The sequence below is a fragment of the Antechinus flavipes genome, chromosome 2, assembly GCF_016432865.1.
Source record: "Antechinus flavipes isolate AdamAnt ecotype Samford, QLD, Australia chromosome 2, AdamAnt_v2, whole genome shotgun sequence".
NCBI classification, from domain to species: domain Eukaryota; kingdom Metazoa; phylum Chordata; class Mammalia; order Dasyuromorphia; family Dasyuridae; genus Antechinus; species Antechinus flavipes.
Window position 1 is genome coordinate 536,976,699 of NC_067399.1, and position 14,865 is coordinate 536,991,563.

General features: G+C 41.7%; 1 protein-coding gene across 1 annotated transcript in view; it reads left to right on the forward strand.

Annotated features, from left to right (window-relative positions):
- Positions 1 to 13,796, forward strand: part of ANP32A (acidic nuclear phosphoprotein 32 family member A) — a 47,380-nt gene extending 33,584 nt beyond the window's left edge. The window contains exons 2-7 of the mRNA XM_051980780.1: positions 5,414 to 5,563; positions 5,818 to 5,940; positions 9,034 to 9,232; positions 10,677 to 10,774; positions 11,965 to 12,028; positions 12,360 to 13,796. Of these exons, the coding sequence (XP_051836740.1) occupies positions 5,414 to 5,563; positions 5,818 to 5,940; positions 9,034 to 9,232; positions 10,677 to 10,774; positions 11,965 to 12,028; positions 12,360 to 12,421 (696 nt within the window). The 3' untranslated portion in view covers positions 12,422 to 13,796. The remainder of the gene's footprint in view (positions 1 to 5,413; positions 5,564 to 5,817; positions 5,941 to 9,033; positions 9,233 to 10,676; positions 10,775 to 11,964; positions 12,029 to 12,359) is intronic.
- Positions 13,797 to 14,865: the final 1,069 nt, after the last annotated feature.

Here is a 14,865-nt window from a genome sequence, read left to right on the forward strand (position 1 = left end):
CTGAGCAGGTCACTGAATCTGTTTGCCTCGGTTTCCTCATCTATAAAATGGGGATAATAACAGCACTTATATCCCAGGGTTATTGTGAGGATCAGATGGATAATATTTCAAAGCACTTTGCACAGTGCCTGGCATGTAATAGATGCTATAGAAATGTTTGTTCCTTTCCCCTAAGTAACTGAGCCAGGATTTTAACTTAGAGAAGGGCTTCTTTAAGACATTCCTGATCTTTTTCTTAGTTTTACAATGCCAGCTGTTTGCTGGATGCCAACACTTGATGCCCCATTATACCTCAAACTCAACTGAATCCTTTTCCTTTTCCTTTCCCCCTCCCATATTGACCTCTTTTTCAATCAAGCATTTATCAAGGGCCTGTTATATGCCAAGTATTCTGCTAGACACAGGTGAAAAAAAAAGTCTTCATATTGCATAAGTCTAGCCTGACCATTTCACTGTTCTGCTCAAAAAGCTTCTAATTCTAGTAGCTCCCAATTGTCTCTAAGATAGAATATAAACTCTTGAGCCCAGCATTTAATGCCCTCTACTGTCTTGCACTGATTTAGCTTTTCTATTGCATTCCACTTTCTAGTCAAAATGGACCATTAGCTTTTTCCTCAACTCAATGTGCTGTCTCCCACTACTATGCATTTATAAATACTTGCTTGTTTCCCCATATCCCCACCCACCCCGGTCTGGAAAGCAGTTCCTTCTCATCTCTAGTTTTCAGAATCACTTTCCTCCAAAATTCAACTGAGGCAGCATCCTTGTAAAGGACTGATTCCTTAGGATGGTACTTTAATCATAGTAAATGCTGAATAAATGTACTGAATTGAACTGAATCTAGGATTAGGAAGTTGCTTCATCATTAGAAGACTTAAACAAAGGCTAAGTGATCCCCTTAAGGGTGGGGGATTCCTATTTCGGCTGATGTTGTCCTAGGTTCCTTCCAACTCAAGTAGTCTCTGATTTCTATAAAAGAGAAGGCAGTGGAAAGGAAAGCCAAATTTAGTATGCTTCAGGAAAAGCTTTATATCTGAAATGCTTGAAAAGGGAGTGGTTTATTAGGCACATAGTACATTCTGAAGCACAGATATTCAGTCTTGTTTTGATGTTAGTGGGAAGGTGAGAGGTAGATTCCTACTTTTACTTCTTCAGGGGAATTTAAAGAATTCCAGGAGTCATCTCAGGTATCAACATGAACAAAAATGACCATTATAAGGATATTTAATAAAAAGAACTTTTTTCAAATACCAACAATGGGAGTGTGGAAAGATCACTGTAAAAAAAGAAGTAGGTGGAGGGGACAGTGATAACTGACCAAGTGAAAAAAAAAGAAGAGTAGCTGGATTTTTACCTTGCTTTTGTTTTCTTAGCCAAAAAAGAACAATCTTTTAGATGGAAAAGGACAGAATAGCAACAATAAAAAATAAATAAATCAGGGGGTTTTAGTGGACAAGCACAATATGATTGAAAAATGCATAACTTCCAAGAATTAGAAAGCAATAGAGTCTAGCTGCCCTGTGCAGACCATGTCTGAAGTGTTTTCAATTCTGATCATCAAATGGTAGGAAAGAAATTGATCAGGTAGAAAGAATCCAGAGATGGGCAATAAGGATAGAAAAAGGGCCTTGTATCCATGTCATGGGATGGATTACTGGAAGGCCCTGAGGAGGTTTAGCCTAGAGAAGAAAAACTTGGGAATACTGGGAGACATGATAACTATCTTTGTGTCTTTGTGAAGACAAAACTGGGACTTTTAGAGAGGCAGCTAGGTGGTGCAGTAGATAGAACGCTCACTGGCCCTGGAGTCAGGAGGCCCTGAATTCAAATCCAGCCTAAGACACTTATTAGCTACATGACCCTGGGCTAGTTGATGACTGGGCTTGTTATACTGAATATGGATTGAATTAGGTGGTTGATGAGATCCCTTCCAACTATCAAAAATTCTCTGGATCCAACTTTTAGCTCTGATATTTCTTGCATGACCTTAAGCAGGTCATTTAACCTCATTATTTCATTTCTTATTTATAAAATGAAGGGGGTTGAGCTTAATGATCTCTGTGGTCCCTTGTAGCTATTCAGCTAGGATCTTCTAACAATGATCCTTGAGCCACAATATTTCCACATCTCATAGTAACTTCTAGTTACTGTATACTATTTGTTGTTGTTCAGTGGATTCGCTCATGTCCAACTCTTCATGACCCGTATTTGGGATTTTCTTGGCAAAGACACTGGAGGGGTTTGCTATTTCCTTTTCCAACTCATGTAACAGATGAGGAAACTGAGGCAGAGAAGATTAAGTGACTTGTCCAGAGTCACACAGCTAGGAAGTGCCCGAGGCCAGATTTGACGCAGGAAGGTGAGCCAGCCCACCCTATATCCCCACTGCACCATCTAGGTACCTTCACTATGTCCCAGAGTACATAGTACCCTCATATAACAAGTATTGCTTATGAATTAGCAGTAAAGAGAATCATTTGTTACTCTTTTTATTCGATTCAATAAGCCTGCTCTGGGCAAGGGGATAATTGAACTAAGACTTGGGGGACAAAGATAAGAAAATAGAGAAACAGCAGCCTGGATCTCAAGTATCTTTCTCATGTTCTCCTGATTTGAGGAGGGACAAGGATAAGATGATAGAGAAACAACAGCTTGGATCTCAGGGATCTTTCTCATGTTCTCCTGATTTGAGGATAAACATCTTTGCTATCTATGGTGCTTACTGGGTCTAAACTATCATAGAGTTGGGAGTTCTATTCTCCTACCATAGATGCTTCCCCACTGAGATTCTGACCACAGAATTATCCCTCCCTTTCAGCAGATTGGGAGATCCTAGACTTAAGGGCAAAGAGGAATGAGTTATTTGATGAAATTGAGGTTTATCACCATTTACTCCCAAGTTCAGTTTGTTTAACAAATAACCTTGGGAAAGTGAACTGAACTTTACCTTTTCCTTTCACTGCCTCCTGGGAGAAAGTTGAGAGAGACACCTTGGGCCAGGGCCAGTTTTTTACTTCTCCATCTGTAAAATGGATGTGACCATGAAAATTCAAGTTACCAGTGACATCATCTTGCAGACTTTCCCCCCCCTCCTTCCCCCCTCCCTCAGGAGAGATGGCAGCAGTCTGGAGGATATGGCTTTTTTTTTTTTTTTTAAACCAGGCTACCTACAGTGGAAATGAGGTACTCTGGGAATGGGTCCAGTGGACCACAGTAGGGAAGCAATTCCTGGGGCTGAGGAGGAGGAAAGCAAAACAGAAGTTGCTCTCCGATCTCGCACTATTATGCAGGCAGCACCCTTTGTGCTGTTTGCTGGCTAGGGTGTTGGGGCAGGCCATATGTCTGCTCAGTTTGTCACCTCTCCTCCCTTTTCCTTTTCTCTCACCGTCAGAAGAATCCAGTTTTGTGCTTTGCAGTGGGGGGAGGAGGTCGAGGATAGTGAATATCCAGGCTCTGTGTCTTAGCAAATCAAAACTTCTTCACAAACAAGAATGAACCACTGTGAGCACAATTCACTTTGTCCGTAGTTTGCCCAGAACCTGCTTGGGCTATTCTGCCTTAAATCAAGATGGGAATTCACAACCTTTTGGAAAATGTTCTCCATGTCCTTTTTTTCCTTCCCCCTTGCTCTCCTTTCCTCTGAACCTACATTCAAGCTTCACCCTTTTAGTCTGAAGTTTTGATTACTCTTAAAGTGCAAAATTCCCCTTTAAGCTGTTATAAATTATTTACTCCTTGGTAGGAATGAAAGCTCTGGTTTGCTGTAAGAAAGAGCACAAGGGCACTGATGTGCTGTGATGGGGGTAGGGCTAAGGTGGAGGGGGGGGGGGGGACCATGAAGAAAGAAGGAAACCAGAGACTCCTAAGACAAAGTGCTGACTTGGCAGGCTCTGAGTTTCTGATTTTCTATTATCTCTGCCCTGTTCATCTTTCCTTTACCCCACAGAAAACAGCCCACATACAAAAACATCAAAGTTAGAAACCGAAATCCCAAACCCTAGGTAGTTAAAAACTGCCTGGATATTGTGAGAGATAAAGAGCAAACTGATTGGGATCCAGGACCTGGCTTCTAGCTTTGTCTAGCTAGGTGTATGACCTTGAACTTGCAACTGCCCCTTCTCAGGGTCTCAATGAGGGCATTGTATTGTAGGGCCTCTGATAAAGGGCCTCCCAGATAGATGCTTTGAAGCTATTGTCCTCTATTGTCCTAGCTTCTATCCTTAAGCTGATCATGGAAAGAGGATAATAGCAACTGGCATTTTACCTAATGTTTCCTGTTTATAAAGTGCCTCCTATACATCATTTCAGCATTTCTCTTACTGTAGTACTCCCTGCATCAGTCTGTTTGGGTTTACAGATGAAGAAACGGAGATACAGGGAGATTAATTGACTCATCCAAAGCCACCCAGGTAGTAAGTGACAAGGCTGTGCCCCTCTAACTTCAAATCTAGTGGATGGTAGTGGTTGTTTCTGCCAGAGCACAGCTACATCCATAATCCTGACATGATGGAAATTATCATGACAATAACCATAATGAGAGTGAGTTTTTCAAGAGGAAAAGGTGGGGAAGAGGGAGGATGGGAGAGACAGAGAATGGGAAGGTGAGAGAGATGCAAAGGGACCGCAAAGTCCAAGTGTTTGGGAAAGCTAAAGAAAGGTGAAGTTTCAGCTGGTGATGAGGAACATTGAAACTGTGAGACTGTAAGAGAGCATGGAAGGAAAGGGGAAACAAGGGTAAATGTAAGGTGAGCTGGGTGACTGACTCTAAAGTGGGAAAAAAGATGAAAAAATCAAGCCTAGAGGGCAGACAGTGACTAGAAATGAGTGCCAGAGGAGGCAGAAATTCAGTAAGATGCTGCTTCTCAGGCATGGAAGATTTCCTAACCATCTTGTTGCCCAGACAAATGCTGGCAGGTAGCATCAAGTCAGGTGGCTTTGGGACTTTGTGTGTGTGTGTGTGTGTGTGTGTGTGTCTTGTTTTTTTAATGGCAATTTGAGAGCTCTTGGCTATTGGAAAGGAATGTGGCAGTTATCACAATTAGCCAGTACTGTCTTCAATAAACTGGGTCTGTATCCCTGTATTTCCTCTGAGGAACCTCCTCAATTCGAGAAATGAGCTTCCTATCTTTCCCTCACCCTCTTTCCTTATTTCCCTCCCTCCCTTCACCATTCCCTAGTATTTCTAGACTCAAAGGAGAAAGACCACTTTTTTGTAATGCTATCTTTGTGTCGTCAGCAACATGACGCCCCAAACTGGAAAAGTCTACCCTGTGGTGTAATTACAGAAGGCTTCCTACTCCACCCTCTCCTCCCCCCAATTCTGTTCCTTTTGTTCAGGTTGGCTGTGAGACTTCCTCTTTCCCTCTCCCTACTACACTCCACATTTCCTCACAAAGGTGTTTTCCCCTTACAGGTGAAAGAGCTCGTCCTGGACAACTGTCGGTCATATGATGGTAAAATTGAAGGCCTCACAGATGAATTTGAAGAACTGGAGTTCTTAAGTACAATCAACGTAGGCCTCTCCTCAGTTGCAAACTTACCAAAGTTAAATAAACTTAAGAAGGTAAATAAAAGTAATTGGAATGTGTGTTGCTATGTGGAAGTGGGGAGTTATTTTATATTTGAGGAATATAATTGACCTTAAGGGCCAGATAAAAAGTGAAGTGCTTCAACTTGCCTGATAATTTCCCTTGACTAGTAGCCTTGCTTTTTTAAAAGATGGGGAGCTCAGGGGCAGAGAAGGGAGGGTGGAGCTTGGTTGTTTTCAGTACTGATATGAAGTGGTGGCTTTTTTTCTCATTTCCTTGCCCTCTTTAGCTTGAACTAAGTGATAACAGAATCTCCGGAGGACTGGAAGTATTGGCAGAAAAGTGCCCGAACCTCACACATCTAAATCTAAGTGGAAACAAAATTAAAGACCTCAGTACAATAGACCCACTGGTGAGTAATTAGTACATGAAGCTCCTTGCCCCCCAAACAAAACTAACAAGTAAAAACCCCATCAGAGAATACCAATAACCTTTACACTGTGTGACATTTTATCTTTTCCAAAGTGCTTCCACACATTCTCACATATCATCACCAGATCACAACATGATTGACAGATAAGTTCTGTCATCCTCATTTGGCAGAGAGTAAATTAAGTCCCAGAGGTTTAAATGGCTTCTCCAATCCTATACTAAACCAGAGGCAGAGCCAGAGCTAAAAATTCCTCTTACATCACTCTGATATGTTCTAGGAACTTGAGGAACCTCATTGTGACTCATTTCTCTCATCTGTAAAATTGACAAATTTAACTAGGTGATCTCTTAACCCCCCATCCTGAGAGTCCATGAGTCTAGGGAATCAACTTTTAGGCACTAACCCATTGCCTTTTTGCACATGAATCTGTTTAAATTTGCTTCCTTTGTAGCCTTCCAGGGAAAGGGAACCCAATTGAAATGAGTTCCCATTTTTCTTTCCTGGATATGAACCTTGATGTGTAAGTCTGAAGCTTACAGCCATGGCCCAACCTCAAAAATTCATATTACTTGGAAAGGAAAGCAAGTCTGAATTTTAAATGTGTATTTTAAGATACTTTTCATCACTTTAAATGGCATAGTAATTGGTAAGAAAGCTAGTAACTAGAATTAGGTTAACAAAGTGTTACCTGGTTGAGATCCTGTGGGGGCCTGCTTTAATGAATGCAGAATGATTCCCGATTAGATTAACACATCTGTTGGAATGTAAATGAGTGTTTCTGAAGTGCCTCAGGATACTTAAGCAGTCTGTTCTGAAACAGCTGAGCATTCCCCTTGTAATCTTGTCCATGTTGTCGATTCACTTATCAAACCTTTTCCTTATAGATCTTACAAATCCCAGCCCCTGTGAATGAATTCACTATTTTTGAAATTCTGGGATGAGAGAGAATTAGCATAGGCCTGTCTTTTCCTCATGTCTCCATATTTCCACCAACAGTCACCTGGATTAGGGGTGATTAGAAAGCACTTCTGTGGCCCTGGAACGTGGGGATTAGAAGAATTAGAACTCGCACTGGCATTTGTTTTGAGCTGTAGCTGAGGACTAGATTCAGCAATTTGGCAGATTTGCTTTAGCCTCAGTTTCTCCTGCTTGGAAATAGGGATGTCATTTAAAGTGAGCAGGCATCACGTGCCAACAGAACATCAATCATTACAACAACAGGATCTGTAAAGTAGGGGCAGAAGCCAACCTATAGCAGAGCCCAATCATTTCCAGTAGCTTAATCATCTACTCTGTCTAAAGGCCTCAGGTCTATTCACCACCTTCTGAGGTAGGGAGGAGATAAGCCTGGGATCAGACCAGAATCACAGTATTAGAGCTGGAAACGCTGGTGGAGAAATTTCTGGGGCTGTGGCAGCGTGTGCTCTTTGAAAGTAGACATGAATTGCTTTGTATGTTGTTTTTGTATTCCTATCATAGTGTTAGTAAAGCAGGTTGTAATACTTGTTCTTGATTGGTTGCTATGGGGTCCTTGTAGAATCTTTTGTGGCTCAGTGATTATTGGCCATCTTACAGACTGTGAGCCACTGAAAATACCTTAGAAAGACCGGCTCACTGTAGATTGATGTGTTTTCTAAACTGGGCCACTAGATGGTGGAAACCTGCTTTGGGTGGGATGGAGACACTTGGGCCATGAAGGTCCACCCCCAGTCTCTGTCCTCCTTGCTGGGTGTTAAGCCATGCTATATTAGCAGGTAGTCATAAACACTTGCATTAGTCACAGCCACAATTTCTGCCGTCTTCCATGTTTTCCTTCTTGCTTCTCTACCCTGTTCTGTTCATTCAGAATATTGCCCATTTCAGGTGTCCCTGACTCCTTAAGAGCACAGGATTAGAAAAACGAGAGGCCTGGGACCTCGCTCAACCCATTAACTAGCTGTGTAATATTTTGGACCATCTCTCCCTTTACCTTTCTAAGGAAGGTTTTTTCATCTGTCAGATGAGTTTGCCTCCCTGGTGGTTCTTGGGAATTTAAAATGAAATGCATTACACATGAAAGGACTTTGAGAAAATAAAGGCACTATAGAATGCAAGTTTGTTTTTACTAAAATTGCCTGGGAACTACAGAGGTATTCTGTTTGGGTTGGAACAAAGTTTACTTTTTTCTTCTTGATTTTTATGAGTTACCAGATGGTCCAGTTGTACTTGAACTAAGTGATAGCCGAATTTGAAGATCAGAAGTTTTGTCAGAAGAAGCTCCTAACCTTCCCACACCTAAATCCTAAATGGAAACATTAACACCTCAGAACTCTAGACTACAAGAGGTTGGGGACATGTGGCCACAATTTGGCCAACAGGAAGAAGGAAACTGGAGAATTGAGAGTTGGTTGTAATCATTAAAAGGCCTGAATAGATATATCACTTCCTGTTTTAGGGATGCCTTTTATCCTAAATGGGGTTAATGTGGTTGTTAAATTAATTTTGCTTTCAAGAGGTTAGCGGATAGAGCTTGCCTTCACTGCCACCCACTTAGGCTATTTTTAAAAGCCTCCCTACAAATCCCACCTCTAGTCTCTCTCCTTTTTAATCCATCTTTGACAGTGTTGCTAAAAATAATTTTTCTAATTCACAGAGTCAGTTATGTCACTTCAGCTAGAAAACAGTCTTCAGTGGCTCCCTATTTCCTTTTGAAGAGGAAACGCCAGTTTCCCTTTTTAGGGATCCACAATGGGATGGCCATCATATCTTTCCAAGCCTTATTTCTGATATTTAGTCAAATAGCACTGTTCGTTCTCTCTCTCTCTCTCTCTCTCACACACAGTAATTCGCTTATCCCATAATATTCTATATAATTAAGGGCTGTTATCCTTCTAATAAGCTGTAAGGTCCATAAGGGTAGAGACCATGCATAGCACATTTACCTCTTGTATCACTGACAGTGTTTATTCCACAATAGACAGTTAATACAGCCTTTATTGTGGCTGAAGACAAATATTTACTTCTTTGACTTTCCTCATTTCAAATGCTAACCCCTTATCATTGATTCATTGTTTGTTTGCTTTTTGCTTTCAGAAAAAGTTAGAAAACCTCAAAAGCTTAGATCTTTTTAATTGTGAGGTAACTAACTTGAATGACTACAGAGAAAATGTATTCAAACTCCTCCCCCAACTCACATACCTTGATGGCTATGACCGGGATGAGAAGGAGGCCCCTGACTCGGACGTCGAGGGCTATGTGGAGGGACTGGAAGATGATGAGGAAGATGAGGACGGTAGGTAACTGATAGGGAGCAGATACAGTTGCAGATGCCTTTGACCTTGACACTCAGGCTCCCGGGCCTCTGTTCTTTGCTTCTTCATTTCATTTCACAGAGTAAACCAGGAACAGTTAAGAGATTGCAAGAGGACTTGCTGTGCCCCCCCCCCCACTCCCCACCCAAAGTTACCGAGTTCATCCTTCTGCTTCTTGTCTGCTTTTCCAAAGCTTTCCTGAGAAAGAAATCCCAATGTCCCATAGCATCTTATAGGAGAGTTAGCACTCCTTAACCCCTCAGGTGACTCCATAATCATGAATTGAAATGATGTGCTTCCAAACACAAAGCCTCTCAAGGGGTTCTAATTCACCAAACCCATGATGATGAAAGCCATATAACTGGAATAATCCGTGTTCCTTTTATTTCTATCATTTTTTAAAGTTCTCTCCCCTCCCTTGCCCTTGGGCCCCAGTTCAGTCTTCAGGTAAACTGGGCAAAGAGATTAAAATGGGTTAACCCTCTTAGTTCGGGAATGTCCTTCCCCTGCCCTCCATAGTCAGTTCAAATAAGGGTTAGCGTTCCCTTTTGCTGACTCCCTCTTTAGCTGTGGAGGAGGATTGGTGCTGTCCTCTCTCGCTGATCACCTGAGGCAGAGCAATCATCTGCATTCTCCTGGCAGCTGTGGCCCAGGCAACTAAGGATTACTCAGGTGCCCAGCGCAGAGAACCAGCAGCAAAGGCAATGGCCAGCCAAGGTGCGCTCAAAAGCTAGAGTGAAATGAGCTTGAGGAAACAGCTGTCTTCCTTTTCAGAACCCTCTGGAGAGATGAGAAAGAAAATCACCTCCTGGTTTTCCCCTATATTTTGCAGTCACTCCAAGATCTATGTCAGTCTTGCAGCCTTTGGTGAGGTTTTTGCTGCCAAGGGAAGTAGAGAATTGAGGCAATCATCTGAATAATTCAGACAAAATATTTATTTTCCCTTTTTAACTCAAACCATTCTAATGATTGCATCATATTTGTTTTGGCAGGGAAGCTAAGCTGACTAGGATCTTTCTAGGTCCTGTGAATCATTGTGTCCATGAAGGTGGCATTTCTGATATGGTCTGAGTCTCCATTTGCATCACCCTAAGAGTTTTTGGCTTTTCCAATTATCAAATAAGAGATCTTTTGTTCTTTTTGTTGTTGTTGTTCTTTATGCTATTTGTAACTTCACTTTTAGATTATAAAGTTTTTCATAAAATATTTTTAAAATATAACATTTTTGTTTATAGATCTTTAATTTTTTTCCCCCAAGCTAGAGGATATAGATAGAAATTAGAAGTAGAATGATATGAAAACATTGGTGCAAATACTGCTGCTGTTGGTTACACTCTGACAATTTGGACTTGGTAGACTATTGGAGCCCATGTAGGAAGAGGAAGGGACCAACTAATCACTTTGATTTTGGCTTTGATTGTGCAGAGGAGGAGTATGACGAAGATGCTCAAGTAGTGGAGGATGAAGAAGATGATGATGAGGAAGAGGAAGGAGAAGAGGAAGATGTCAGTGGAGAAGAAGAGGTAAAGAGGCTTATGACCACAGTGGACTAGGAGAATTGAGTTCTCTTCCAGAGAGACTCAGTGCTAAGTGTAGATGTTGGGCTGGAAATCCCCTAGGGTCACAGATGAGAACACTGAAGCTCAGAAAAGTTCATTGACTTGCTAAGGACCTCAACGCAGCTGGGGTAGAATTTGAACTTAGGCCTTCCTGGGAAAGAAATCCCAATGCACCCGCCAGCTCAGTTAGATCTGAAAAGAGAGCCTCCAGCTTGATACCTTCATTTTGAAGTTAGGGAAGCAGAGCCCAGGGAGAGAGAATGCTTGCTGGAGGTATCACTCTTAGCCAGTGGACCTAGGTAGATTTCCTAACTTCCAGCTGGTGTTTCCTCTGTCACAGCATGCTGTCCGCACTAGACCCCAATATCCAATTTCTTCTACAGATCTCTTGATACAGGAATGTTTAGATGGCTTCTTTAGATGGTAGGCTCCTTCAGTTCATTCAAGACAAGTTTCTCTATATGCAGAAATTCCACTTACAACTGATTTTGCTTTCAGGAGTGAAAAGTGAAAGGAAGCTTTTTTGCTTGGGATAAAATATTTATCAACTTGATCCTTGGTCTGAACTGTCAGCATCCCAGGTTATGTAAAAATGATTCTCATAGGATGATAACATACTAAGTTCCCTTCATCCTCCTTCTTTCCCTTCCCATGATTAAAAAAAAAAAAAAAAAAAAACAGGCTACAAAAACCTATAAAATGACAAAGGACATTGATAGGACTTTTTTTGTTGTTGTTGTTGTTTTTAATCAAACCTTGAATAAGGGTCCTGCCCCTTCAAAGAAAGAAGCTTAGCTCAGGTGAGAGGGCATTAGAAGACAAGAGATCCAGATTCTGGGCCAAGCTCTTGCTCTTCATAGCTTTGTGATTCAACTTACTTTTCTGGATCTAGGTGCTTTTGTCTTTACAAGATGATCTCAAGGGCCCTAAAAGCTCCAAATGTAGTAATCTATAAAACTCATGTCCCTAAGAAGTGGTATAGAGATATGGGCCCTTTAGTTTAATATTCCTTTTTGGCATTTGAGGGATGTATCCTTAAACTTTTAAATTCAGTGTCAAGGAAAGGGACTGTTCTCTGACAGACCTTCCCTGGACTGTGAGCCTCCTCAGACAGGCTTCAGTGTATTTGCTCCTTTGTCTTTTCATTCTTTCAGGAGGATGAGGAAGGTTACAATGATGGGGAAGTAGATGATGAAGAAGATGAAGATGAAGTTGGTGGTAAGGCCGTCATTTTGTTTTCACTGGGAACAGCGCTGGCCAGCTGGCTACTTTTGCACATAGATCTCCAAGTATATTCTCCTTCCATAAGATAATGATGGGACCCAGGTTAAGCGGGATATAGTCTCTATCCAAAGGCTCTGATTGTCTCTCCTGCTTTGCAGATAAAAATAATGTTTTGAATTCTGAATTTGAAGCCGACTTGAGTTGGGAGCAGTTAAGCATGTGATGGGATGTCCCTCATCTGGCTCCTTCCTCAGTATTCTGTAAAGGGATAGGACAGGATATAACCTACATCATGCTTTTCCCCCATCCTTTTTTCCTCTTTTAGGAGAAGAAAAGGGACAAAAGAGAAAACGAGAACCCGAAGACGGGGGAGATGAAGATGACTAAATGGAATAACCTATTTTGAAAAATTCCTATTGTGATTTGACTGTTTTTACCCATATCCCCCCACCCCCAGCCCCGCCCCACCCCCACCCCTGAAACTTATTTTTTTCTGATTGTAATGTTGCTGTGGGAATGAGAGGGGAAAAGTGGATTGGGTGGGGGGTGGGAAGGGGTGGAATAAAGTACTATTTTTACTGCCGCTCTTAAATTTTTTTTCCTACTTTTTTTTGTGTCTGGTTTAGTCCCCGTAAATGCAAGTATAAACCAAGTGGTTATTTCTGTTTCTTATTCTGGGAGTAGAGAGTGTTGGCATCCTTATGTTTTACAAATATTGGTGGGTGACATTTCCCCAGATGGGCAGCATCTGGGCTTGGGCTTGTCCCATCAGGGCCGGGGGTGCATATGGAATACCAGCCATATTATAGGTGCTACTCTAGATGGCACAGGCACAGTCACCCACCCACCCCTCCCCTAGCAGGGAGAGGCCACTACACTGAGCAGGTGATGTCTTGTTTCTTGTTCCTGAGTGACTTGTCACTTTCAGCCAGGAGCTGCCCCTTTACCTCTTGGAAGATCAGAATCATGTGTGTGGTTTGTAAACGGCAACCAAGGCAATGATTTAATGATGGGGGTTGGCTTGTTTTTTGGGGGGAAAGGGGGTGGCTGTGGTTTGAAGAGGTATTTTCCTGGCCCTTCCACAATCGTGTCTCTCTTTCCCTCTCTTTCCCCCTCCTCACCCCCCAAATCCCATGCTAGGTTCTGATCTATGAGAGGACTAAGCTGTCCCCATTGTATTGACTAGGGGAGGCGCCAGAATGCTGAAAATCACAGACATTTGGAAAGTATCCAAGGGTTCTCAAGTCCTCTGAGTTCTACGGGAAATTAATTTGACAAATGTAATTTAAAGAAATAACATTTTTTCCCCAACCCTTTTAAAAGAAGGGACAAAAACAAGGTGTGTACTGCTTGGTTTTGTATTATATTATGACACTCCAGCATTTGGGGGGAAAAAATGAGAGACTTCCACTTGTGCTTCTATACTTTGAAAATTTTTATGAACCGAAGTGCAGGAGATAGCACTGCATGTAATGTAGGGGTTTCTTTTTTCGTACACCCGAGCACGGAAAAACTAATGCAAAATTGTATTTTCTTACCTAGTGGAAGTCGGAAATGACTGCAATTGCCTAGTGAATGTACAGTTTTTCTTTCCTATCCCTCTTTTGGATCGCTTTAGAAGTGACTTGTTATTTCCTAGTCAATATTTCATCTGTATAAAAGAACATTTGCAACAGTTTCCCCCCCCCTCCCCTAAAAGAGCCAAACTTTGAGTTTTATGTCTGTTTGTCATTGATAAATTTCAATAAATCTTTTTATACAATTTTTTGGGGTGGCTTATTTTGAGTCTGATGGCCCACTGGCCATTCACGAACACCTTCCAAATAGCCTATTATTCCGCGGGAGTAATTCTTGCAGGATTTTTTGTGTTCAGTGAAGCTTATTTTTTCCTATATGAAATGTAACCAGGAAATCCAGCTGGGTCAAAACAGCCATTGTTGTTGACTTGTCAGCCAAACAAAAGTGGGTTCCTCTCCTGAACCTTTGGTTATTCTTATCCCCTATGATGGAAGGTTAGTGTGCACTTTGGATGGTCTGGGATTTTCATATATTTTGTTCCCTGACCATTTTGGTCCAAACAGCCAAAGCAAATACTTTCTTTTTCCAATTAAATTAGTGTTCATGATTTTAATAGTAGTGGTAGGGGTAGATAATGTCATTGATAGATTAAACAAAACCATGGCTATAAGCTGGGTCAGAATAGTGGTGGGTATAGGTAAGGGGATACAGTTAGTTCCAAAGGAGCTCACCTTTTAAATGAGCAATCAGCTGAAATGCAATGTAATGTAATGGATAAAGAGCCCACCTTAGAATCAGAAAAATTGGGTTCAGGCCAATCTCTAAGCATTTATTAGGTACCTGTTATATGCCACACACTGTGTTAGTCATACAAAAACATTGTAAGTGAAACAGTTGACAGTTCCTGCTTACCTTCTATTGGAGGAGATGCCATAAGCCCACAGAAATATATACACTTTCTGGTGGTTTGACCCTGAACAAGTCAATCTCTCAACCTGTTTTGTCTGAGAAAAGGGATAAATAATAGCACCAACATCACATGACTGTTGTGAGGCTAAAATGAGGTAACATGTGAAGCGCTTGGCAAATCCCAAACTAATGTGTCAATGCTACCGATGGTTATACAAGGTAATTTGGCAGTGGAAGACACGAGCAGCTGGGTGTCAGGGAAGGCTTCATGGAGGAGGCAGTGCTTGAGCCAAGTCTTGAAGGAAAATAGGTACTCTACAGAAAGGAGCAGCTTTCTAGGAGTGAAGGTTAGCAAGTACCAAGGCATGGGGATGGGGAAAAAACTGTGACTACAAACACATCAC